This window comes from Pseudonaja textilis, chromosome 4, assembly GCF_049901715.1.
Source record: "Pseudonaja textilis isolate UNSWEBS1 chromosome 4, rPseTex1.2, whole genome shotgun sequence".
In the NCBI taxonomy this organism is placed as follows: domain Eukaryota; kingdom Metazoa; phylum Chordata; class Lepidosauria; order Squamata; family Elapidae; genus Pseudonaja; species Pseudonaja textilis.
The window spans coordinates 50,891,442-50,918,393 of NC_141993.1; the positions used below are offsets into that span (position 1 = coordinate 50,891,442).

Consider the following 26,952-nt stretch of genomic DNA (forward strand, 5'->3'; position numbering starts at 1 on the left):
ACTGCTGTCCGGCGGATTCGCTGGGCGTGTCGCGTGGCTTCGGGTTCCTGCTTCAGACGTTCGTAAGTGATGCGGGGGAGAGCTGGCTGAGCTCGACCGGGGCTTCTCGGGGTCCCGTCGCGCCGTTCTTGCACTGGGCGGTGGTGCTGCTGGGGTTGGGAGCTTCGGAGTAGGCGAGGTCTACATAGCCTCCTCGCGAGGAGGAAGACGCGTTTTTTTGCTGGGTCTGAATGCTTCCATCAATATCCCTTTCCCAGTCCGGGGCCATCCGTTTCTCTTGAGACCAGAGTTCCCAAGTCTCTATGGCAGACGGCTGCCTGGTAATTCTTGGAGATTAACTCTCAACACGACTACAGATTACTGTACTCCCCACCTCTAAATTGCATGTGGATAGGGCACGAGCTTGGTTAGTGACTGTGGGGTGCAATACAAGAGAGCCTTCTGTAGCACATTAAAGAGAGTGAAAGCTCCACTAGTGGACTCATTTGCTGGCCTGAAAATATGTCTTACAAGAATTTTAGTAACTATGGCTAGCTATTCCCCCCCAGTTTTTTAGTAAAAGTTCCATCTAGTGCCCTTCTGACTGTTGAATAATTTAGCAAGGCTGATAAAAATCGGAACCAGATTGAAGAAGGTTAGTTGCTTTGAAGGATGTGCATTGTCCTTGTAGGATAATACAATGATGGTATAAGTTTATGTTAACAGTTCGTTTGACATGCAGTACTTCATGTCAAAGAATGTTTTACAAAGCAATTTGAATTTCATAGAAAAGTTAATCACAACATTTTCAATATGAGAAAGCTGTAGTATCCTGTTACAATTCCACCTTAGTTGGCCGTTTAGCTTGATAAAAGTTTATGCTAGACTTTCAGGAACTTTGACATCAGATCCTTGTGAATAGGTAGATTTAAAAAAGCAAAGACATTATGGCTTAAGAAAGGGGAGGAAAAGGAGGTGTGGTATTTCATATGCTGCCTGTTTGAGCAAAAAAGATATATATTTCCAGGTTTCACAACTTGAGTATGGGATTTAAATACAGTAATGGGAGCAGATTGATAATTTGTTACGTTGGACTATAGCAGCAGTTATACAAACTTGCTTCCTTTAATTCACTATTACAGTGAGAAACCTTTTTGAAGCAGGTCTTGCTTGAATATTTAAAAATACGTAGTTGGCTTTCTCACAGATTGTAATGGGAGGTACACCTTATTATCAAATGGTTCAATGGAAATATGTTGCTATGGCCTGCCTCAATATAGTGTATCTCCATAACGCTTCCTGCCCATCAGTGATCCCAGCTTGCCTTTGCCCTATTTCCAGACACCTGGCATACTTTCAAGCAATTGGCATGTAGAATAGAATAGAACTGGAAGGGACCTTGGAGGTCTTCTAGTCCAGCCCCCTGCTCAAGCAGGAGACCCTATACCATTTCAGACAAGTGGCTGTCCAGTCTCTTCTTAAAATCCTCCAGTGATGAAGCACCTAAAATTTCTGAAGACAAGCTGTTCCACTGGTTAATTTTCCTCATTATTAGGAAGTCCTGCCCTCTGGTGCTTTTGAGAGTAAGTTGACCCCCTCTTCTTTGTGGCAGCCCCCCAAATACTGGAAAGTTTACAGGTAGTCCTCAACTTTTAACCACAATTGAGCCCAAAATTTCTGTTACTAAGCAAGTCAGTTAAGTGAGGTATAGATTGTTTTAAAGTTCATATAAGTACATATTTGAATAAAAATAAAATATCAGTTTATTTCCTGTATCTGTCATCAGGCTTGGACATGTTAAAACAGAAGTCAATATATATTTCATGAATAAATTCTGCTATTATCTTCAGAAAAGAAATAGGGAGATAGGAAATTCCATTTCATAACAGTTTGGTGAACTAGAGTTGTTTATCAGATGCATCAGTTTTAGTGTGAGATGAAAGCTCCAAAGTGAAGGAGTTTCCAGTTGGAGCCAGCAGGCAGATGTTGAACAGAGAATAATACAAGTATGAACTACTGCCATGTAAAAAATTTTTGAGGAATACTAATCATATTTCCATCTTATACCAGAGATGGAAAATTTGTGGATCTTTCAAATGTTGATGGAGTGTTACTTCCAGCAATCCCAGTGATCATATTTTAATGGTGATAAATTTTGAAAGTTTAGCCACATCTGGACAGATATACATACCTGAACTCTATTATAAATGCAGGCTATTTTTAAATGACAGCAATTACATCTTATTTTATTTCCCTTGTTGTTGTTGCCTTTGATCTGGAATTTTCCTGTTGCTTTATGCTACTTGATTGGATCCACACATAATTAGTGGGGTGGGGGCAGCAGTATTTTTCCTCTGAAATGTGAGGCACAAGCTACCACAGATTGCCAGACTGGACAAGTTGGATTTGTTATAGCTTGCTAAGTCCTGCACTAGAATTTTTCCGAAGAGAAATAAACCAATGCCATACAGGTAAGTCCTGTTTTGACATCAGATTACTTTTGGTCTCCTATATTAAATGGTGAGTGTACATATTCTATGTATGTTTTCATTTTGTTATATGCGGTTTTCACATAATTTAGCTTAAAATTACATTTTAGTATGTAATTAACATATTGTACAACAAATTTTGAAAAAATCTTTGTGAAATGATTATTGATTTACACACTTTACTTTTTATAATTTATTTGCTCTGGTTAAATAATCTGTGACCGCTGTCTTCCACTAAAATAATTTATATCTTTAAAGAAGGTGTAGTAACAGTGAAGGACTAAAATTTGCAAAATGGAAACTGACATTTTGGGGATAGGAGGAAAACAAGTTTATCAGTTTTCTATATACTTCTCATTGGCTGAGATATAAAACAAGATAGCAGAAATCATTTGCAATATAATTGTAATATTGAGACTGGAAATTGAATGCACATTATAGAATACTATGTAGTAACAGTATCTGTAAACATTCAAGTGTTGCAGAGGAACTATAATTGGGTGAATTTATAAATCGTTGATTATTATGGGTATAAGCTAGGTAAGTTTGGGACTTGTACATTTTCATTCTATTCTTTATAACGAGAGATTTTGATCCTTTTGCTTTCAAATTCAATTAACCGTAGTTTGGGATTGTGACTGAACCTTCATATGTTTTTGGGAAGCCATTTATAGGAACCACAATTTGTCAGTATTTGATCATAATGTTTAACTATTATTGATCAGAACAAACCTTCTAGTTCTTCCTTACAAAAGAGTTGAAGCATGGAGATTGTAGTTATATTTCTGAATGGATGAACCAAAGTTTGCTGTTGCATTTGGAAGCAGCCATTGTACTGCTCTGAATAAATTATTGAATGTTGTAAGACTGTGTTTAGTGGAAGCAAGTTTCCTGCCCCATTTTTTATTTACCTGGTTGCTATCTTTTATTCAGTAAAGCTAGGATTGTGCTTTTCCCTTTCTTCCCTTCCTTTACTGAGAACAGTACACCCCCTTGCACTTAAATAAGTGTCACTTGTTCTCAGCAAGAAAGCATGAAGTCCCAAATCCTGTCTCATTTATGCCAATCTCCTTGTGGATAAGGTGTTTGTGAACCTACGCAGGTCACATACAATTGATACAAGTCATCAGTGACAGTCATGCTTCATAAATTGATTGACTACAAAAATCTGACTCCACAGTCCAGAAAACGTTCTATAGATGGGACTAATAATTGTCCGAATTTGATTACATTTAGATGAATGTGTGCAAATACAAAATTCAAGAAGTATCTTTCAAGTAGAATGTTTATAGTAGACATAATATTGCTAATAAACACCAGGTCTGGCTCTGTGGACTTTTCAGGTAAATTTGTTTAAAAAATTTGTTTAATAAGAAAAGATAATGTGAAATTGTAACAGGACAGACAAAAGTATAAATATAATGATTTGAATTGAGATAATCAAAACAAAGTTGAGAAAATTAGAAGAGGGGAAAAACTACGCTGTTTCTCCAACAATACGGCCTCCCCCAATAGGAAGTCCCAGCATGTTTTATAGGCATGAAATGAAATTAAGCCCTTCTCCCCAAATTAAGGCCTATATTAAAACATGCGAAATGGGGGGGAATGGTGGGGGGGCTTGCCGTTAGGAAGTACTTTTGTTGCACACGCAGATATGGTGCTGCCTGCGTTGACCCTGATACGAAGTGCCCCACCAATGCTGAGGTCAACATCCAAGCTGTCACTGCCCACCCGCCCGAACATGCAAGGGGGGGAATTAAGTCACCCCCCAAAAGACGGCCTACCCATTTTTTCAGGGCTCAAAAAAAAAATAAGACCCGGCCTTATTATATGAGAAACACGGTATGTAGAAAATATAAAATGGTAATAAGATATGGAATAGAATATAAAAATGAGCATGAAATTGAGTTTTGTGTCTATGAAGAAGTAATAACCTGGGACCATGCTATTTTCAAAAAAGAAGTTTTATTTGTATTTTATTTTTGTGAAAACCCAAATACAATTTTCAAAAAAAAAAGTATATCAAAATTCATTTCTGTGGGACTTAGGGACGCTTTTGTGAGCATACCAGTACAGGTGCTCTTTCTTGGGCCTTCAAACTTCTCTCTTTTGTCCTCTTTGTTATTTTGCAGGATGCAGAGAAAATATTTTTTATTTCTTCTCTTGCTGTCAACAATCAGCTTCTCACAATATCTCACTTAATCACTAGAAAATATACCGCTAACCAATGAGCTGTGTCTAAAATCGTGATTAACTCCACACTGACGAGCTTTGTATATCTCTAAATACCAAACAGCTGAATGCTGTATTTCCAACATATTGTTGCTGAAGAACAGGAAGTGCAGGGAGCCTCTGTTTTCAGTTTATTTCACAGCATAGTTATACCTAAAATAAGTTTGTTATAAATTATATAATTTTTAAAGCAAAGTTTTCAAATGTAATGGAATAGAAAGAAATTTTAAAAAAATTATAGACAATAAAGACACAACATTTTTTTTAAAAAAAATAATTACTTTTAGTTAATGATTTTATATTAACACCTTGCTTTTAGCGAGTAAAAGATACCTAAGACTGCTAATAGGCAATTGAATTCTCCAAGGAAAGGAAATGATCAGCCCAGAATATTTAAGTTTCATTTTCATATCTTTTTCTTCTTCACATTTTACCCTCACGATCTTTGAAAATTGATCAATGAAAGAAAGATGCTTATGAATTTGTGATTTGCATTATACCATTTCTCCTGGACAGATATTCCACTTAAAAATAACCTTAGCTAGTTTGGCACTGAGGAAAATGGAGCAAAAATAGGAATGAGAAATAAAAGAAGTATCCACATTTAGAGAAATCCAACTTTTCTGGAAGTAACAAGAAATTTGCACTGTATATTTAAAAAGTCAGAAAATAAAGGAAGGCAAAATCAAATAAATCATTGTGGCAGATGGCTTGCTAGCTAGAATCCTTAGCAAGAGTGATAGTCCAGAAGATTGATTTTGGTACAGAATTTACTCATCTAGTTTCTGCTTAGCTTTATTGCACTGAGGTAGTTTCACATATGGTAACTTGTTTTCATGTCAGTGAAGGTTAAGAAATTGTGTATACTCTGATGAAGAGTGGGGAGGAAGAAGAAAACTGATATTTCCTACATAAAATGAGACAGTAGTTGCTTAGCCCATCCCTAGAATTGTTATGGCAATAAGTCCTTTTCTTTATCAAGCTTTGGATATTACAGAATGTAATTTTTTCTACATTGAGATGATTTTGATAGAGAAAAAAGTTGATGAGGTAGGATTACAGCCTTGGTTCAATATATTATGTATTTTACTAGCAACCATACATCTCATTTCAACCAGCTACCCATTTTTTTCTGCAGGCTACATACCTATACGCATAGTTTTCTCTAATAGACTAAGTCTTAGGATGTCACTGTGACTTCTTTTAATACAGTAGTTCCAGCCAAACTTGGCTCTGACAATATACTTGGAACTGATCTTATGGAGTCATCCAGGGCACCATGTACTCTGGCTGAAAGCAGTCATCTTTGGTTGATGGGGCATAAGGATACAGACAAGATGTTTTGAACAGTTTGATTGATCTGATTGTATACTTGATTCCTGTCCACTTGATTTACATGTGGCCGAAGAGAAGCAACAAATTGTGTCTAAGAGGTGACTGATCAATGCATGTAAAAAGAAGCCAAATTGGGCAGAAAATAGACCGTGGCTTACTTTTGAATTTCGTCAACATGATAATGAGGGCCTTTGAGAACAGCATCCCACCTGTACAACTTTTAAAGTTGTTTTTGTTAAACAATGTATGGTTCAGTTATATTAAGGCATGCAGGATGACTGTGTCTGTGTTGAGGAAATTTATAAGATTGGAAACTTTGATACATGTTTAATTTGGGGGTTCTCCTTGTTACTAATATTTAGTAACAGGAATGATACGCATTTATTTGGTACAGTATGCATGCAGTTTATTCTTTGTGATCTGTACAAGCATAATAATTAAGAGAGGACAATGGGAAGCTATTAAATGGAGAAGAGCGGGTGTTTGTAGGAGACGATGACTCTAGTAAGTGGCTGAGAGATGCATCTTAGTGGTAGGTAATACATCTGGTCTGCACTGGTGCCTGCTGCCTTATAGCATTTGTTGACATTTAAGTTGGATTTTGTGCTGCAACGTGGAACTTTTTCATCGGACACTCTAGAGTATGAGAGGCAAAGCCTCAATGGTTGGGAGTCGGGTTGCATCAGCTGCTGGCAGCTCTTCCTGGTGGAACTGATGTGGCTCATCCCAGCAGCTCTAGGATTGGTGGCTAATACGCTTTTGCCGGGATTTCAGGAATTAAGTGCCTTTTGACATTTTTCTGCTGCATCTGATAGAAATCTCCCTCTCCCTTCTGTGTTTTCTTTATGAAAAGTAGGTAACAATGCTAAATGTTAGAAGCAATATGTTACAAAGGTAATTCTTGGATCTATTGCAAGACTTCTGTTTTGGATTAATTCTGCCAAACCAGAGCCAGGAAACTAAAGTTTTATGTACTTCTTTCATGCTCTTAATAAATAGTGATGCTTGGCTGAAAGGAATTTCATGTAAGAAATTTGGATGAAATGAAGTTGAGCCAGCTATGAGCACCTTGCTAATTCATGTTTTAAATATCTTTCAGGGAAAAACTTGTTTATAATATATAGTAGTATATGGTCATTTTTGTATCAACCCTGAATTTAACATTTTAAAAAATATGACATGTCTTATAATAGTATAAAACCAAAGCACTTGGTTTTATATGTATTTATGTAAAAGTTAATTATTTTGGCTTTTTAAATGATAGCTTAAAATGCTCCAGGGCAATGAAGTGGAAAGCCACTTAAATTAATTCCAGTATAGCTTAATTTTACTTTTGGTGGGAGAATGAATGGGACAATATGAAAAGAAATAAAGTGGAAGCAGTCAGAAGCTGCCACAGAAGTAAACAGATGCAACTGTTAAATACAAAATCCTTATCATTAGCAGTGCTTTTAGGTAATCCTATATCTTCACTTTAAACTTTGGAGATGTATGCATATCAAATTGATACATGCATACATACATTGATTAGTAATAGCCTACATTGGTTTTTATTGGGGCTTTGGGTTTATTTCAGTGATAAGTGCCTAAAAATGTCTCCGGTGCTTTCACTTTTAATTTTATGCAAATAAAAATAGAAAAGGTTGCTTGGTGAAAAGTATTGGTTCAATCTGTGTATTTGAGGATGGTTTAGCTATCTTCAATTTCTGAAGGTATTTTTCCAATATTAACTCTGTGTGCTTTGTGTAAAACCTGAAATAGCAGTAGCACTTTATACTGCTTCAAAGTGCTTTACAGCCCTCTCTAAGCAGCTTATAGAGTCAGCATATTGCCCCCAAGAAGCTGGGTCCTCGTTTTACCAATTTCGGAAGGTTGGAAAGTTGAGTTAGCCTTGTGCTGGTGAGACTCGAGCTGCCAAACTGTTGGCAGCCAGCGGTCAGCAGAATTAGCCTGCAGTACTGCTTCTACCCACTGTGACACCACAGCTCATAAATAAAAGCACCAAAAAGTCTGTAATTGTTCATTAGCTAAAGTAAGTGATTTAGCTAATCTTAACAATATTTTCCAGTCTATTTTGAAAAGAATTCCTCATTGTTCTGCAAAACGAAGATATTTGTATTTATATATTTTCATCTTTCCTCCCCATTTCAATTTATGCAAGGAGAAACCCGTGCTTTATTTTGAAAGTGGCATTTTCCCAGAATTTTTTTCTAATTAGCTGTAGAAGTTCTCTTTGATATGCAATGGGAAAATTGTACCATACAAAATCATCCCGGTTTTCCTCTTTTTTCTCCTTGCAGGTGTTCTTGGGTTCATCAAGATTTTGACAATGCTGCACCGCTTGGCTCTTCTCCCTTCCCTGCGTTCCTCAGGTCGATTTTGGCAGGTGTCTGATGTGGCTGGATCCCATCCTTGTATGTATGAGAGGATTGGGAGTGGTGATTCTCCTGTTAATAGGATGCATTTGGGCAGAATTCTAGACCTGGTATCTTAATTCCCAATTAGATCGCTATAGGTGGCCAACAACAGCACCATTTTTTCACTTATAGCCAGGGACAACTCTGCCCTCTTGTGTCCTGCGGCAGCTTTGATCCTGAAAGCAGAAATGTTATTGATTACAAGCATGGCATCCTCTTTGAAGTTTATTCTAGAGGAAAAGTTCAACACTTTGACAAAACTGGAAAATTACTGTAGGTTTTAGTTTGACTCCTTTATCTGCTTATCAGTGTCTATTTTCAGGTTTCATAAATACAAATGACATATAAGAAGGAATGGAGATTCTTACTGAAGTTCCTGCTTTTGCAATTAAAAGAAGATGCAACTTGATTATTCAACAAACGTTGCTTATTAAATTTTTGTTTAACATTTTTTTAAGATGAGGCAGTTTATGAGGCAGCTTTATATTTAAACATGTTTTTGAAATAGAGAAAAACATTTTATTTATTTATTAATCAAATTTATATGGCCTCCCATGTTACAAAACACTACTCTGGCAGCATACATCAATCAAATTGCAACAAACATGAAAACAGGCAATATAAAATCCAGGTCAAAATACAAATTATAAAAATAAATACAGGTGGTCCTAAAATTAGAACCACTCATTTAGTGACTGTTTGAAGTTATAATGGCACTGAAAAAAGTGACTTATGACCAAGGTTGTGTGATCAGAATTTGGGCGCTTGGCAAGAGGCCAATATTTAGGACAGTTGAACTGTCCCAGGGTTATGTGATCACCCTTTGTAACCTTCCTAGCTGGCTTCGAAATAAGCAGAGTCAGTGAGGCAAGCCAGATTCACTTAAAGACCACATGATTCACTGAACAACTGCAGTAATTCATTTAACTAGCAAAAAAGGGTCATAAAGTGGAGCAAACTCAACAAATGCCTTGCTTAGCAATGGAAATTTTGGGCTAAATTGTGGTTGTAAGTCAAGGACTACCTGTATACCAACCACAAGGAAAGGGCATCAAGCAATGGAGCCATCTGAGCATATCTCCGGTATTTTATTTAATTTAAGTGTTTGTTTTAAAAAGTTATTATAATGTCCTGATATACATGGATAATAAATGGGTAATGATAATGAAACCCCTGAAATGTTTATCTTCCTGTATGAAGATTCTGTTTGTGCCTGAGAGGTTACTTTGACAAATGTTTTCTTTGTCAACTTGAAGTCAAACAGGAAATAGAAGCTTCCATCTCAGACTTGGGACAGGGAGGAGGAATTGGGATAGGTAAGTCCAGCTGATGCTTTTGCTATGTTTCAACTGCAGGCTTACTGGCTCCAAACCTGGTGTTGAGGAATAAGTCTGCCCGAGGCTGGAGTAACATACCTTTTATCACAGTACCCCTCAGTCGCACCCATGGCAAGTCTTTCGCACATCGCAGCGAGCTAAAGCATGCCAAGAGAATTGTGGTTAAATTGGGGAGTGCTGTTGTCACTCGAGGTGATGAATGTGGCCTAGCCCTGGGCCGATTGGCATCCATCGTTGAGCAGGTAACTCAAGGTCCTTCATACCTAGCTGATTGATCTAAATTCTAAATCCATACACCAGCTAAAGTTGGTAGTGTTGGCGTATAAAAGAGGATGCTCCACAATAGATTAAATCCTTCTTCAGTCAATTGATCAGATTGCTTTAGAATCTTCCTCTTGTATTCTCCTTGTTCTAGTCCTTGATATGTTAACTATTTGTCTTTGCTGATTAAATAATGAGGAATACATAGGAATATGAACATTAATAAGTGTTCATGAGTGTCCTAAGTAAGAGAGGTAGTATCTTCGAACCTTTTCTGGTACCTATGAATGGATAAATTACACTCTTTCGGGATTATTTCAATCCTTTCAGTGCCCAACTGCTGTGGGGACACTGCATGGTTTTATATACTGATACTACGCAACGTATGTCAGCTTTGGAAGCCATATTAACACCAGAAGCTTCCATGCTGCCACATTTCTGTGCCTGGGAGATTGGGAGGAGGGATTTCATGGAGCATATGTAGTCAGGCATAATAGCATTCTTCTTTTTGGTCAAGGTCGTGGTTTTCCTGCACCTGGATGAGGAGTGGTTTAAGGGATGTCTCGAATTGGGACGGATGGTGATTGGACCATGTGATGAACTAATGGGTGCAGGGGGTGGATTTGGTTTTTTGAACTACTGAGGGAAAACCCAGTATTCTCAGATTCGGGTTTTCCCAGAGGTGCCAGTATGACAACTCTAATAAAATGGAACTATTGAGAAAATGCCTGTCTCAGTTTTTGATTGGCGTTTGGTTTTGCTGGAACGCTGACAACATAAGCGTCCTTGCTCCTTTGGAGAATGTTTGCAGTTGTGTTTGAAAACCAAAGCAGCATAAAAAGACAGAGGGCTTCTTCTTTTGGACCCGTAGGTGTCAATGCTGCAAAACCAGGGCCGGGAGATGATGATTGTTACCAGTGGTGCAGTGGCGTTTGGAAAGCAACGTCTCCGTCATGAGATCTTGCTTTCACAGAGTGTGAGACAGGCTCTTCACTCAGGACAGAACCAGCTCAAAGATATGGTGAGTAACTGGGGAGAGATGCCAAAGTTCTTGGAAATGCTACAGGTGCTGCCATAGCTGACTGAAGTGTTCTCTGATCTCTGCAGGCCATTCCTGTGCTGGAGGCTCGAGCCTGTGCTGCTGCTGGTCAGAGTGGGCTGATGGCACTGTATGAGGCTATGTTCACACAATATAGCATCTGTGCAGCTCAGGTAAAACACTTTGCATACATTTTGTGAAGGCTCTGGAGGGCTGCTAGTAGATTTCTTTATTGGCCAAATGTGATTGGACACACAAGGAATTTGTCTTGGTGCAAAAGCTCTCAGTGTACATAAAAGAAAAGATACATTCGTCAAGAGTCCAGAATCAAGGTATAACACTTAATAGTGCCAATTTTTGCAATGGGTACTTTTGTACTCTGTTCTAGGAGCTCCTGTTCATTCAAGTAATAGCACTGGGACAAACTGCAGGGGGTGAGGCTTGCACCTTCAACACCAAAGTAAAACATGCCGCCAAATTCTCTATAGTCTAGATGTATAATTATTAGTAGTAGATTAGTAGATTTAGTAGATTAGTAGATTTGAGAATTTGATAATTCCTAGGGTTGCATTTTTTGAGAATGGCAGATTCCTTTTTTATGTTTTTTCTTTTCTCTTGTGAAGTCCCGAGTGGGTATGTATGTATACCTAATAGTTAAGCATACAGCTAAGATCATTTACCTGTTAGGCAGTATACTTCAATTTCTAATTCAGTAAAAAATTTAAACAACCTAGCAGAAAGAAATTAGAAATAATTTACTGCACTTTAAAACAAACCTGCAAAGAATTTTTAAAATAAACATACCAGCAACCTTTGTCTGTGATTATATGAAATTGATTTCCTTTATTGTAAAGTTATAGTTAAAGAATCTTGGAAGTCTGAATGCGTTTCCCCTTTTCTCCCTTTATCTTCATGTCTGAGATAATCATAAAAGAACAAATCCTCATTTTCATGACTTCTAAGTTTATACACAGAGATTTTAATGAAAGTCCTCTCTCCCCACATGTCTATTAATAACTATAAAAAATTATTAAGTCAGGATTTACTTTTGCAGAATCACATAGTGAGTTTCATTTAACGAAGTGTATACTTCTATATAGCTAGTTACTTTTTCTTTCATGACTATTTCTCAAGACTCAAGATTCACTCAGTCTTCCATCCTTCTGAGGATGGTAAAATGGGGACCCAGATTGTTGGGGGCAATAGGCTGATTCTGCAATCCACTCAGAAAGTGCTGTAAAGCACTATGGAGTATATATAAGCTAAGTACTATTGCTATTGTACCAGTATCTGAAACAGACATGTTTGTTGTTGCCTTACATTTTTTTCTGACAAGAGTTTCTGCTTTTATTTACTTTGTTAGAAACAGACTTTCCGTTTGTTGAAGGAAGACACTTTAAATTTTATGGCTTCCTGAATGCCATGCTGGCCTCTTTCAGGACTTGTTGACTCTTCTTACATGGTGGAATACTCTCGTATTTGAGCAGCAATTATTGTAATATTTTATAACCTCCAGGCACAATGTTGAGGCTTGGCTCTTCAGACATTTCCTTTGACCCTCTTTTTCACTAGTCCCCTAAATTTAAAAAGGAAAAAAATACAGAATTTCCCCCTCTTGTAGTAAAATATCACTGGGTTGAACTCCTGACAGTTTCCTGTATGCTTGTATGCTTTTGGCCTAAGTCAAATACAGTTCCTTGTTAAGAATTTGGAAATGTGGGTAGTATCTGTCTAATCTTGCATATCATACTGAAACTGGTAGAGGATCATTTTTGTCAGAATAGTTTCTTTTTTTTCAGATCTTGGTTACTAACCTGGATTTCCATGATGAGCAGAAACGTAGAAATTTAAATGGGACTTTGCATGAGCTGCTACGGATGAATATTGTTCCTATCATCAATACCAATGATGCTGTGGTTCCTCCCCCAGAGCCTAACAGTGACCTGCAGGGGGTAAACGTGGGTAACATCTTTTAGTGGGTGGTTGGTACATGCTTCTTTGTAGGTACACCAACATGCTTACTGGTATGGCCATGCGTGCTTTTCAGAAATGCTTTGCATGTTGTGTAGTCCTTCATTAAAGTCTTCATTAAGGCCTATCTTCAGACTTTCATATGAGCTTGTAAAAAAGACGCTGCTGTTTTAAGAATTACATTAACTTATAAATTCTTCTACCAACCTACTAGTTGGAAAGCATGCAAATGCTAGTAGATAAATAGGTACCACTTTGATGGGAAGGTAACATGCGCCTTGGCATATAATGCAAGCCACGTGACCATGGAAGTGTCTTCGGACAATGCTGATTACCTCAGCTAAGAAATGAAGATGAGCATCACACCCTAGAGTTGGACTGATAAAAACCTTTATCTTTATAAATTCTTTCAACTAATGAGATGCCTTTCAGAAGCTGGAATAAAAGTTAGGTTACTTTAATGAATAGCAAAGAGAGTTGTGCTCAGATGGTGTCCAGAACAATCTTTCCAAGTCGTTTTTAAAGTTGACCTAATTGAGCTTTAATGCATGCTAACATGGCTTTAGTGCATAGAGTAGGAAGGAATACAGTGAGTAGGGTTGATATGTTTATCTCACTGCTTATGGAGGTAGCAATTTATTCTTTTTGTTGACTTGCCAGACTGACTGTTGACATGATGCTGTTGACTCCTAACCATGCAAATGCAAATCGCCCTCAGGGCCACTTCTGTGCTTTGCATTGCTAGGAATTAATTAGACAGATAGTAGTTCACTTGGCTAGTGTTACTGACCTTTTTTATTATTTGGGTTTTAGGTAATTAGTGTGAAGGACAATGATAGTTTAGCAGCACGGCTAGCTGTGGAAATGAAGACAGATCTGCTAATTGTTCTTTCCGATGTTGAAGGTACAAGATATTTCATTGCCTAACCAAATTAATAATGTGTTTATGCAATGTCTTGGTTCAGGAAGGGAGTGGGGGGGAGGTGGTTTTGGACTATACAATATTCAAATTGCCCCATATCACACAACCTCAAAAGGAAACAAGAATGATAGCAGCCTCATGCGCTTTATTTTGGTTCTGCTATCACTCTTGCGGTTGACTGGATATTTGAAACTAATAATGCCACCAGGGAAGAATCAAAGATACTTTAATTCCATCTGATGCATCAGATTCATTTCTATCCTTCCATTTCAGGACTTTTTGATAGCCCTCCAGGGTCAGATGATGCAAAACTCATAGATATATTTTATCCTGGAGACCAACAGTCTGTGACTTTCGGAACCAAATCTCGAGTGGGGATGGGAGGCATGGAGGCCAAGGTTGGTCAGATTTTCTTTATATTTCTCATAAATGTCTGTTTCATTTTATTATTTTTCTGGAGGAAGATTTATTTTTTATTTATTTTTGTTTATTTTGTCAAACAATTATTAGATAACAGGTATAAGTATAAACATGGTTATAAATACATGAAATGGATACGAATAAGAAAAAAAAAAGAAACAATAGGACAGGGATGGTAGGCACGTTTTGGTGCGCTTATGCATGCCCCCTACAGACCTCTTAAGAAAGGGGTGAGGTCAATAGTAGACAGTCTAAGGTTGAAGATTTTGGGGTTTGGGGAAGAAACCACAGAGTCAGGTGGAGTATTCGAGACATTGACTACTCTGTTGCTGAAGTCGTATTTCCTGCAATCAAGTTTGGTGTGGTTTATCTTTAGTTTGTATCTATTTTGTGCTCTTGTATTGTTTTGGTTGAAGCTGAAGTATTCATTGATAGGTAGGACATTGCAATATATAATTTTATATACTATACTTAGATTGAACCGAAGGTGGCGTAGTTCTAGGTTGTCTAGGTCTAAAATTTCAAGTCTGGTGGCATAAGGTATTCTGCTACGAGTAGAGGAATGGAAGATTCTTCTCGTAAAATATTCTGGGCTTTCTCAATTGTATTAATATCAGATATGTAATGCGGGTTCCAGACTGATGAGCTGTATTCAAGTATTGGTCTAGCAAATGTTTTGTATGCTCTAGTTAATATTGTAGTATTACCAGAGAAAAAGCTACGTAAGATTAGGTTAACAACTCTTAATGCCTTTTTGGCTATGTAGTTACAGTGGGCTCTAGCACTTAGATCATTTGAGATGAGTACCCCAAGGTCCTTGACAAAGTTTTTGTCATCAACAAGGTCTTGACTGTCAGCTTGTATTTTATTTTTTGATTTTTTTTGCCAATATGTAAGATAGAGCATTTATTTGTTGAGATGTGAAGTTGCCATTTGTTTAACCATGCTGACACATAGTCAAGGTCTTTTTGAAGGGTAGCAGCATTGTCAGTGGTGTTGAATAGCTTTACATCGTCAGCGAAAAGAACGAAGTTGCTCTTAATATAATCACAGAGGTCATTAATATAGAGTATGAAGAGAGTTGGTCCTAGAATGCTGCCTTGGGGGACACCACTGTTGACAGGTACAGGATTTGATAGGACACTCCCAATTTTGACCATTTGTTGTCTGTTTGATAGGAATGCTTCTATCCAGTTATGCAGTTGTCCAGAGATACCATAAGACCTTAGTTTTAGGAGTAGTTTGTTGTGTACCACTGAATCAAAGGCTTTACAGAAGTCTATGTAAATTGCATCAATTGCTTTGCCCTAATCAAGTTGTGTAGTCCATATGTTTTTACAGTGCAAGAGTTGCAGGTTATAGGACAGTTTCCTTCTGAAACCAAACTGTTTGTTAGAGAGTAGGTTGCTTGCCTCTAAGTGGAGGATAATGGATTGGTTAATAATTGATTCCATGACTTTACAGGTGACACAGCAAAAAGAAATTGGTCTGTAATTTTCAACTAGGCTGGGGTCTCCCTTTTTGAAGATGGGAATGACTGTGGCTAGTGACCATAGATTTGGCAAGGAGCTGGTCCTGAAAGATTTTTCAAAGATTATGCTTAGAGGTTTAGCTATGGCAGTTAGCTTTTTAAAGAAGCTATGGCAGATAGCTTTTTTAAGAAGTAGGCACAAACTCCATCCGGTCCAATAGATAAAGATGGTTGTAGATTGCATAGTGCTTGATGTTTAAATAGCACTTTGGAACGTCTGTTGATGCTTTTGCATAAATCTCCTAATTCCTTAAATGGAAAGTTTACTTCTGCATTCTGTTTTTTTGTCCATGAAAGAGACTAAAACCACAAGCTGCCCTTATATGTAGATGTATGTATTTCTATAGAAATAAATATAAATATGTTTCTGATTTCTGTATCTTACAGAAAAATAATTAGATGGATGACGCATCCTTGGCATATGCCAGAAGGTTAAAATAGTTCGTTACTGTGAATATCTAAAAATGTACTTTTTACAGGTTAAAGCTGCCCTATGGGCTCTTCAAGGAGGAACTTCAGTTGTGATTGCTAATGGAACACATCCCAAGATTTCTGGCCATGTCATCACAGATATTGTGGAGGGGAAAAAAGTTGGCACATTTTTTTCAGAGGTAAAACCTGCAGGTAAGTTGGGGCTGTCATAACTATCACCTGTAAAGAAAGAAGAATATAATTTTCAGGACACAGCAGGCTAAACTTCTCTTGTCTGGTGCCCACTAGGTCCTTTGAACCACCAACTCCTAGAATTTTCCCCCTGGACTGGAAGTTCTAGTCCAAAAATGTTGGGGAAGGCAATTTTAAGCCTTTAAGCTATTTGTTCCTTTGACCATGAAAGCCATAAAGCCATGGAAGTTCTATTAGCAATTAAAGTATTATGAATAGGTGTCTTGCAGGGGAAAAGGTTTCTTTTGAAATGTGAGCATGATTTGTATGAATTTGGGAGCATTATGACACTTTCAGAATTTTGAATTTTATATGCACAAAAAAGGGAAAAAAAGACATTTCTAATAAAAAAGACTTTTCTAATAAACATATTAAATCATAATTGGGGAGCCAAATAAAGGGATAAGATAAAACCTGAAGAGGTTGTATAACTAGATCTGGTAAATATTAGCTCTGTTCACTTCAGAATTTTATATACTGTTAATGAATGGTGGATGCTACAAGAAGCAAAGATGACTATGCATCAGATTGGCCACTTTGCTATATGAACAATATGTCAGGTGTAACATAACAGGAGAATATTGTACAGTAAATACACAGTATGCATAAAAGAACAATAAGTCATAGGGTCAAGAATAAATTGATGCTAATGTGAATAGAATACAAAAGTAAGTTAAAAGTATAAAAGAAGTACCTTGAGGTGATTTGCTCATAGAATGAGAAGGAATGAAGATCAAACTTGAAAATAAATAGATGAAGAAGGAATCGGCTAAGGAAAAGAGGAGATTAAGAAATACGTGATTGGAGAGAAGTGATCAGATCCTCAAAAAAGAAAGAGAGAGATACTTAAAGAACAATATGCAATGTATGAATTAAATGTGATTGGTTTGCCAGGACAAAAGGTCAGAGTGAACATCTCTCACCCTTATGACATTCAAGAATGTCAGGTTGACCCAGGTCCTGGGATAGGCTGGTTGTAGATCCCTCGTTAGATAGAGTTAGTTTAGGGCTGGGTGTTTTGTTTTGATAATTGGGTCTTTACGTGTTCCAATTTATAATAGGTATTAAACATGATTAAATTTTTAAAATTATATCCTTGTACTACATGGTGGAATTAAAGATCAGTGTTTACTATATAATGTTCTTTGCTTGGTTTCAAAAGGACCAACAGTAGAACAGCAGGCAGAAATGGCTCGAACAGGAGGCAGAAGTTTGGCAGCACTGCAACCTGAGCAGGTATTTATTCCAGTTGTAATACAAAACGCTGTAACTTTCCAAATAGCTGTAGGTGTTTGTGGCTCAACAGCACTACAGTAGTACTCAATTTACGATCAGAAAGCCAGAATTTCCATTTTAAGCAAGGCAGTTATTAAGTGAGACATGCCCAATTTTACTTTTTGCTATAATGGTTAAGCAGTTGTTAAGAAGATCCAGCTTCCCCCATTATAGTAAGTCAGGTGAGAAGGTTGCAAATAGTGATCATGTGACTCTGGGACTCTGTATCTGTCATAAATAACATGCCAGTTGCCACACACCTACATTTTAATCATGTGACCATGGGGATGCAGCATTGGTTGTAAGCCCAGAGCTGGTCATAAGTCACTTTTTTCAGTGCTGTTGTAAGTTCAGTTGCTGAATGTTTGCAAGTTGAGAACTACCCATATACAAGAATGGATCTTGCAGAAATGTTAATGTGGATTTTTCTCTATACAAAGGTACTTATATTCTTGTACCATGGCTTTCCCTAATCTGGTAGTGCTCTCAGATGTGTTGGAGAACACCATTTGCAATTCCCATTCATCAAGTCATTGATGGATGGAAATGATAGGAAATATATCTGGAGGGCACACATTTGCAAAAAGTTGACATTGGATCCTTTTTATGCACCTCTTATGAAGAACAGTGTTGACTGCACCTTAAAGTATCTGCACCTAAGGAGAAGCAAAGTAGTAGCAGCGCCCAGGAATCATGCTTTCAGGATATTTGCAACAGTTGCTCTTCACTAAGAAAGCGGAAAGCACTGAGAAAGTTTTACTTGAGCCCATGAACCAGGTGGGGTGACATAACAGTTCAGATTTTATGTACTGGCCAAGAGGCTGACCATTTCCAGCATTGGGTGTGGTCTGCACAAATGATGACCAATGGAACTGTATTTGACTAAATTCAAGCTACAGAAAGGTAAGTTATCAAAAACTACCTGTAATGACATGGCTGATGAGCCCTTCTTATTACAGAGAGCTGAGATCATCTATCATCTTGCTGATCTTCTGACAGACCAAAGAGAAGAGATTCTTCAGGCTAACAAAAAGGATTTGGAAGAGGCTGAGAATAAAGGTACTGTGAAAAGGGTTCAGAAGCTTAACATTGTTTATGGAATAGGAGTGATTTTTCATAAGGATAAGGCATTTTTGAGATTGATTATTTTTTGTTTTCACATCCTGAAAAGATTGATGAAGCAATCTGCAAGCATTCAGAAATATTTGATCAAATCCCTTTGAAACTTTGTAGTCCTGATTTTTTTTTGGGGGGGGGGGCTTTTCATAAATTAGGAATTAGCTGTTTTAACTATGGCTGCAGATGTGATCACTGCCATATTGGTATTGGTCACTTGTAATAGTTCAGACATGAACACTATCAGTGATACACGATTCTATGGCATCATTTAAGCACTGTGTGGTTAACACCTTCTTGTCCTTTCTTCCTGACTATATTTTGTTCTTTTGTACGCTGTATTATCCACTGAAAGTAAGAAAAAGACATCTTTGTAATGAATAACTAGGTCTCCTGTTCCAGGAATAGGAAAGACTTCTTCCCTGCTGTTTATTTTACCTTTCCCAGAGTTGCCTTACTGTGGATCCCATTAACTGTTGCAACTGATCTGTGCCCTCTCATTTCTGATTCCATTTCAGGGAGATTGGCTCTGCCTTTGTTAAAGAGACTCAGTCTGTCAACCTCCAAGCTGAACAGTTTGGCCATTGGTTTGCGTCAGATTGCTTCATCCTCACAAGACAGCGTTGGCCGTGTCCTTAGAAAGACAAGAATAGCAAAGGACTTGGAACTTGAGCAAGTGACTGTGCCTATTGGGGTCTTGCTAGTGATTTTTGAATCCCGTCCTGATTGCCTTCCCCAGGTATTGTTCCATTTTTATCAGTAGTAATATTATTTATTGTGAAATAGAAACATACAGTACTTTCATTTGTGAAACATATTTTAAATCACTTCTCTGATCATTCTTTTGCCTCTTTAAAATAGAATTTCAGTCTCAAGCTCATATGCTTGAATAGTATATATTTAATTTATGATGCAGATCTTCTCCTAGTGGATTCATAATCTTTAGTGTTTATCCAGTTACAGAAAAACAAGGAAATGTGTCTGGGAATTCTTAGAGATTTGGCACAATACATCTCAAGGGTGCCAGATTGAAAGAGGCTGTTCTGATAGACTAAAATGGTACGGTGTGTCTGTTCTTTACTGTTCTTACTATGTTGTTCTCTCTCATTTCCTGACAGGTGTCTGCTTTGGCTATTGCTAGTGGAAATGGTTTGTTGCTAAAAGGAGGCAAAGAGGCTTTACACAGCAATCAAATCCTTCACCATCTGACTCAAAAAGCACTTTCAGTTCATGGGGTGAAGGATGCAGTGCAACTGGTGAGAGCTTAGGAACACAATCTAGGATAACTCCAGTGGGGAATGTTATTGTAAGATAAGGAAACCTCAAATCGATGTCAAAATCACTTGCATTTTTGAAAGAAGAGTACAAGCAACATAATACTGCCACTTTTCTGTTTTTAAGAAAAAGCTTGATACTTGGAAATTAATATTTGGATGAGGAAATGAAGTGAGAATTACTGGTCGTAAATGTTTCAACAAAGTTGTTCTTTGTTGGAAATTATGTTGCAGGTTATTGCATCTGAAACAGATTTTTTGTTCTTTTAATTGCAGTTTGTTGGAATTTTGTATCGAAAAATTATAGCTTAAGGATCTGTGCAATGCAAGAAATTTTTTTGGAGCAGGAAAGGATTGTGAAAATGTTCTTCATTTGAGGCTGTGCTTTTCCACTTGAGAATCTGTGACTGGTTGAACAGGCTATTCCAGACACTGTTCTCTAGAGCTGTCTTATCTTAACAAACTTGTTGTTCATAATTGTATACATCAAGCTTCCAAAATCAAATTGAATGAATAGTTAAACAATGTTTATATACAACTTTTATTTTCAAAATTTCAAAGTGATTTCAGTCACCTATATGTGAGTTGAGCAGCTATATAAATTTAACAATAATAATTTACAATGCTATTCAAAGGATACATTTAAAACATAAAATAGGGTAAAATAAAAATATCTTGTAAAGGAGAATTTAAGTACTGTGATGGCTGATACAATAATTTTAAAAATAGCTAAATATATTTGTATAGGGTCCTAACAAAACTATTTTTGTTAATCTGTTTTTAGCCTCATGATGAATCTTCACTCATTACAGAATTCATTTATATATATTCATATTTAAATACATGTGTGTGCATGTATATGTACACATAGAGACATATATACCCAAACATAAACGTATATATGCATGCACACACTTGTCTGTATTTATATAAACTAATATTTGTGACTTGACTGGTTTGGTTTTTACAGGTGAATACCAGAGAAGAAGTGGAAGATCTTTGCCGATTAGATAAATTAATAGATTTGATCATTCCCCGTGGCTCATCTCAGCTGGTTCGGGATATCCAAAAAGCAGCCAAAGGAATCCCAGTGATGGGGCACAGTGAAGGGATTTGCCATATCTATGTGGACTTGGAAGCCAGTGTTGAGAAAGTTACTAGAATAGGTGAGAGATTTTGTTTCTTAAGGGTACGCATGGAGGAGGTGAACTGTCAAGTCAAGTCTCTACTTATCTATATATTTTGGATGTTATAGAGTAGCCTTGTGATCCAAATGTACAGTAAAACTGACAAAATCCCTAAACATAGGAGCAATATAGGTAGTCCTCAACTTACAATTGTAACTGAACCTGGAATTATAGATGTAGATTGTTGCAATCATATGTAGAGGCACCGACATGACCAGAAGTAATTTTCTGCTCTTTTTTTGGCCACAGTTGTTAAATACACCCATTAATTTGAATGGGCATTTTTTTGCCAGAAATTGGCCAAAAAAATTGTGAATTGCTGTCACGTGACTGCAGAATGCCACAATCAGTCGTAAAGCTGATCTGTCCAAATGCAGTCACATGGCTGCAGGGAAGTGGCATCACCATTTACAACATCTGTGATTGTAGGGAAGTGGAGTCACCATTTACAATCTCTGGAAGTGTTTTACAGGCCAGAAAGTAGTTGTTCCATGGCCACCATAACTTCAAACATGTAGTCCAAGACACCTGGAAAATGCCACTCTGTAGGATGATTGCTTTCCAGCTTCTTTAAACATGTCTTTAAACACTGAATTAAACCAATTATCTCTCCTTCCTCCAGTGAGAGATTCAAAATGTGAATATCCTGCAGCCTGCAATGCTTTGGAGACACTGCTAATACATCGGGATTTGCTGAGAACTCCTGTATTTGATCAGATTATTGACATGTTGCGGGTGGAACAGGCAAGTGAAAATGGTTTCCAGTGGGGGTTAAGTGTAACAAATTGGCTGTCAGTAATTTCAGTGCAGTGCGGGGTGCTGTCTAAAAGATGACACTATCAATGCATACATTGAGAAATTTCTAAATGCAGGAGTAAGAGGTGTATATATATCAGTAGCAGTATTTGTTTGCCCTGATAGCGCATATTGATTGAAACCAGGTTTTCTAATAGTGCACCTTAGCTTTGGGATTCTTTGCAATCTTATTTAGATTGGACGAAAATTAAAGATATTTGAAAATAAGGTTCTTTTTGAGAGTCCTGAATCCAAGTTCTTGGAAACGCAGAATTCCTCAATGAAAATTGATTGATTATTGTGTAATATTCTTGGAACCAGATTATAGTGCTGGATAGTGAAAGAATTTTATTTACAATTTCAAAGGTCGAGAGCTTGATTGAAAAAAACAACTATGAACTAGCCTCACAAATGAGACAGAAATTCTTCATCTATATTCCTATGTAAAAATTTATGACTGAATAGATTTGACCCAATGCTGAGAGATTTTTTTTCCAGAGACACATAGAGAAGAATATGCCCAAAGCCAAATTAATGTGTGCAACCTGGGAATTCTGAGAGGTGCAGTCCAAGTGCATCTACAAGATCCCAGGTTAGAGAAGGCTGATCTTCACTGATTGATAGGGCTCTCTAAAGTTTCAGACAGAGACTTTTCTGGCTCTATCTGGAAATGCCACTGATTGAATTGGGTACTGTGCATGCAAACACATGACACCTAGCACTCTACTCATCTTGGCTGGATTCACACGTCACTCTGGATAACTTTGTGCCAATCATCCTTTCAGCCTGACTTACCTTACAAGGTCAATTGTGGGGGTAAAATAATCTCATGTAAGCCACCTCGAGCTCATGGAGAAAAGGCACAATATAAATTTAACAAATAATGTAATAATATTTGGTTGTATGAAAACACACTCAGTAACGTGACTTACAGTTTAGTAAGATGCGCAAACCCAATTAAGGCTTACTTCACCAATCAAGTGATTGTGTTGTACAATGTGTGCATTGGGTCATCTATGTAACCAAAATATTTTGTGCAGAAAATGATTAGGCAAAGAATGCATAGTAAAGTGTATTTGTCTTTCATCAGGTAAAGATACATGCTGGCCCCAAATTTGCCTCCTATCTTACATTTAGCCCTTCAGAGGTGAAATCACTTCGCACAGAATACGGGGACCTGGAATGCTGCATTGAAGTGGTGGACAGTGTACAAGATGCTATTGAGCACATTCATAAATATGGGAGCTCCCACACAGATGTAATCATCACAGAGAATGGTTAGTGGCAAAATTGACTCCTCTGGTGCAATAAAATGCACATGTCTGTGTGAAGGATTCAGGGTAGTTGGCACACAGGCTGCTTCTGAAAGTCCTGTTTAAGAAGGTAAAATTCTGCATGATGCCTGTCTGTCTTCCCTTGCATTTGTAGATGCAATTTCAAATCCTATACATGACAAAATGACAAAAACTGCATCTTGACATCACAAAACAAGCTCTGTCCTTTTGTACTTCCATCACAACCTCATGTATAGAGGTATGCAAGGGCAAAGTTTGCATCATAATGCCACAATGCATATTTGCCCCCCATGTCTCCTCTGCCATTGCCACTGGCTTCAGCCACTTCCTCACTAGCATTTCCAGTCTTACCTCTGTGAACAGAGCTCCCAAGGAAAGAAAGATGCTCTTGTCACCTTCCTTGATGCGGCTGGCATTTCCTAATGTTTCCAGAGAAGCGCAGATGGAATATGTTGTGGCATCCTTATTGCACAAGTAATATCTGAAAGAGGCCTCCCTGTGACTTGTTTTTAATTATTTCTCTCTAAGGCTGCTCTCTGTTGCTAGAGCTCTCAGTTGCCCATTATTCCCTGCTTCTTCCACTGATCTATTGGGACAGTATGATCATTTTCCGGGATGAATCCCTCTTGGTCGAAACAATATACAAACTGGGAGTGATCGGCAGGCCTTGGAGCTGGTACTTTGAGTACCTTTAATACTTTTAGAAGAGACACATGAAGAGAGAGACATCTCCAGTGAGAATTTAGTGTGGCCACAGATATTTGAGTGACAAATCCTGAAAGAAGGCCTAGCTGCCTGGCCTTTATCAAAGATAGGAACGTTAGAACATTTTGTTGCAGGTTAGATTTTCAAAAAGATAACCTACAGAATTCATCTATGACAAAATATCTGTTTCTTAGTTGCAGGCATAGTACAAACTATCTTAGCATCACATTAATAAAAAAAATAGATGCAACACATAGAACAGGTTCAAAGAAGTGATTTTTCTTAAATTAGAATTTCCCACAGCAGCATAATACTATTATAAAACAAGTTATTCAGTAAGAATGATTTTTTCCCCCTTTGGTTGTTTTCAGAGAACACAGCAGAGTTCTTCCTACAGCACCTGGATAGTGCCTGTGTGTTCTGGAATGCCAGCACTCGCTTCTCAGATGGCTATCGTTTTGGGCTGGGTAAGGGAACGTGCTACTTGCTCTCTGCATGCTTGAAGCTAAATGCAAAACATTATCTTTAGGTTAAACCTATCTGCATTTCAAGTATGATTGACTTTTCTTTCTGGCATTTGATATTTTAAGGGGATTTGCTAAACTGCCTTAAAAAGCTTTGGGATATTTTAGTATTAGAGCAATTTAAGCCAAAATGCAGGAAGAATCTTGATGAGGTGGAGGTTATACAACCAGCAGAGCACTTAAAACCAGTGTAAGATGTTGCTAAAATGCCCTGTTCAGGAAATATTGTGGGAAAGATGTAATGGAATCAGTGCATAATCAAGAAGCAATTGTCAACAGCAGCCTGTAACAACCAAAGTATGGCATGAATGATAAAGTAAGCCATAGACAATATGTAAGCGTTTAGCATGAGGATGCAATTTAAATAGAAATATACCAGATATTGGCTGAACACATTTAACTGCTTTCCATTTAGTGCTGTGTCAGAAAAGGAACCCAGGTAATCTGAATAAAGAGAAACTGTTTCAAGAAGGAGAGAACAACCTGATAAATCAAGAGATAGAAATGAGTAAATCCTGGCAAGATTTTGAAATGAGGGAAAACATGATCTGGATAACATGGCCTGTAACTTTAGAGAGTATTTCCCCCCCTTTCTGTTTCTTTTTAAATCTGTTTTTATCTTTCTTCCTCAGGTGCTGAGGTGGGCATCAGCACATCACGGATCCATGCCCGTGGGCCAGTGGGAATTGAGGGGCTCTTGACAACTAAGTGGTTGCTACGTGGGGACAATCACATTGTTTCTGACTTTTCCGAGCAAGGGAGCATGAAATACCTTCACGAGAACCTTCCCATCCCACAAAGGAACACTAACTGAGAATCTGAGTGAAGAGCTTGGTACTTATAGGGCTGTTGTTATTTCAGAACCTAGCCTGGGAAGGAAATGAGCCTTTTCTAGGCATGCAGTTTTTATGGGTGCTCAGGAGTGTGGAAAGTGGGGTTCTCTGCTTTAGTTCCCCCCCACCCCCTCAACTGCATTGTGTAGGGGACACATGCAGATGCATTACAGGATCTCTTGCAGTGCAGGAAAAAGAACTTTTGATCTGTCATTAATGAAGATGTGTGTCATCAGGTCTTTCATAGTTCACTCCAAATCACTGGAAAGTTTTCGGCTAGTAGCAGAACTGAATGCCTTTTTTCCCTGATGCTTTTCTTGCTTTGGGAAAAACATTGGGTTTTTTTCTTTCTGTCTCCTTCTCTAGAAATTTGTAGCAACTTAATTTTTAAAAGTGCTCCATCAGTTCATCTCTTATTTAATATATTGAATTATCTTAATAAATTTTCCAGGTACAAAATAAATGGTCTTTATCCTCCAAACATTATTTTTCATGCCTAATATCCTTTAATTACTGGCTGCCTTGTGGGATAAGAGGCTAGGACAGTAATAGTTGTACCAGTCAGGGGTTTCACTATGACCCTTTAATGAATATTTGTATCAAATATTTTGTTCCTGAATTTTATATAGAATTATTATTTCCCGAGACAAACATATTTTTCCAATTTTATGGTTTTGCAAATAAAACTCCCTTGCAATAAAATTATGGATTCAACCATTTTGTTCGAAATATATATTGTGTTGTACTAACAATGGGTGACACATTTATGTAGCTTGCAACACACATTGTGGAGTTGTACTTGATTAGCACTCACCTTATTTTTGTTTGGCAAAATCTTTTTAATCTTTTAAGCTCACATATACTTATGAGTGAAGTGGTAGTTATTTCTATTTTGAATACATCATTCAGAACAAGATGCTAATTTCCCCATATTAGCAAGCTTCCAGCTGAACCATGAAGCTTATGTTTTTGAGATCCAATATTGGCACTTGACCTTCTGAACTGAACTGCTTTCATTATACCTCTCACAGGCTTAATTCATGGTAGATTTCAGTTTAATTTTCCACATGATGAGTTGTGTGTTGATGTGTGCATTCCTTGTTTGTTTGTTTTTGTTTTTGCTTGATTAGGTGGCCCAGTGAAAACTACCTAGTCCAAGGAAGGTTTTTATCAGGAGCTATAAAAACCTTTGGAGAATGTTCTGGTAAACATAAACTCTTAACACTAAATTTGTATATTTCAGATATTTATACCTGTTATTCCTAAACATTCCATACAAGAGAAGGTAGTACTTAATCTAGTCTCCATTATGTAATGCCCAAACAGCAATTCGATATCATTTTGTGTTTCCT

The 26,952-nt window shown here is 37.5% G+C and overlaps 1 protein-coding gene across 10 annotated transcripts; it reads left to right on the forward strand.

Annotated features, from left to right (window-relative positions):
• On the forward strand, positions 1–26,302 carry ALDH18A1 (aldehyde dehydrogenase 18 family member A1). Of its 10 annotated transcripts, none has more exons than XM_087932970.1 (18): positions 1–320; positions 8,336–8,449; positions 9,808–10,031; positions 10,922–11,071; positions 11,158–11,262; positions 12,889–13,047; positions 13,874–13,964; positions 14,256–14,380; positions 16,413–16,557; positions 17,759–17,832; positions 18,831–18,930; positions 19,506–19,726; positions 20,106–20,243; positions 21,232–21,427; positions 22,071–22,192; positions 23,334–23,520; positions 24,615–24,710; positions 25,400–26,302. In XM_087932970.1, exons 2-18 carry the CDS (start codon positions 8,365–8,367, stop codon positions 25,579–25,581), a joined length of 2,400 nt encoding a protein of 799 aa, XP_087789096.1. In that variant the 5' UTR covers positions 1–320; positions 8,336–8,364; the 3' UTR covers positions 25,582–26,302. The 10 variants fall into 10 exon arrangements, with proteins under 10 accessions (XP_087789096.1, XP_087789100.1, XP_026557047.1 ...); XM_087932974.1 differs by having other exon boundaries at positions 12,889–13,041; XM_026701262.2 differs by having other exon boundaries at positions 1–62.
• Positions 26,303–26,952: the final 650 nt, after the last annotated feature.

Coding starts and splice junctions, on each gene's coding strand:
- ALDH18A1 (XM_026701259.2), top strand. Junction 11,263..12,888: donor ATAGCATCTGTGCAGCTCAG/GTAAAACACTTT, acceptor CTTTTTTTTCAG/ATCTTGGTTACTAACCTGGA. Junction 17,833..18,830: donor CAGCACTGCAACCTGAGCAG/GTATTTATTCCA, acceptor TTCTTATTACAG/AGAGCTGAGATCATCTATCA.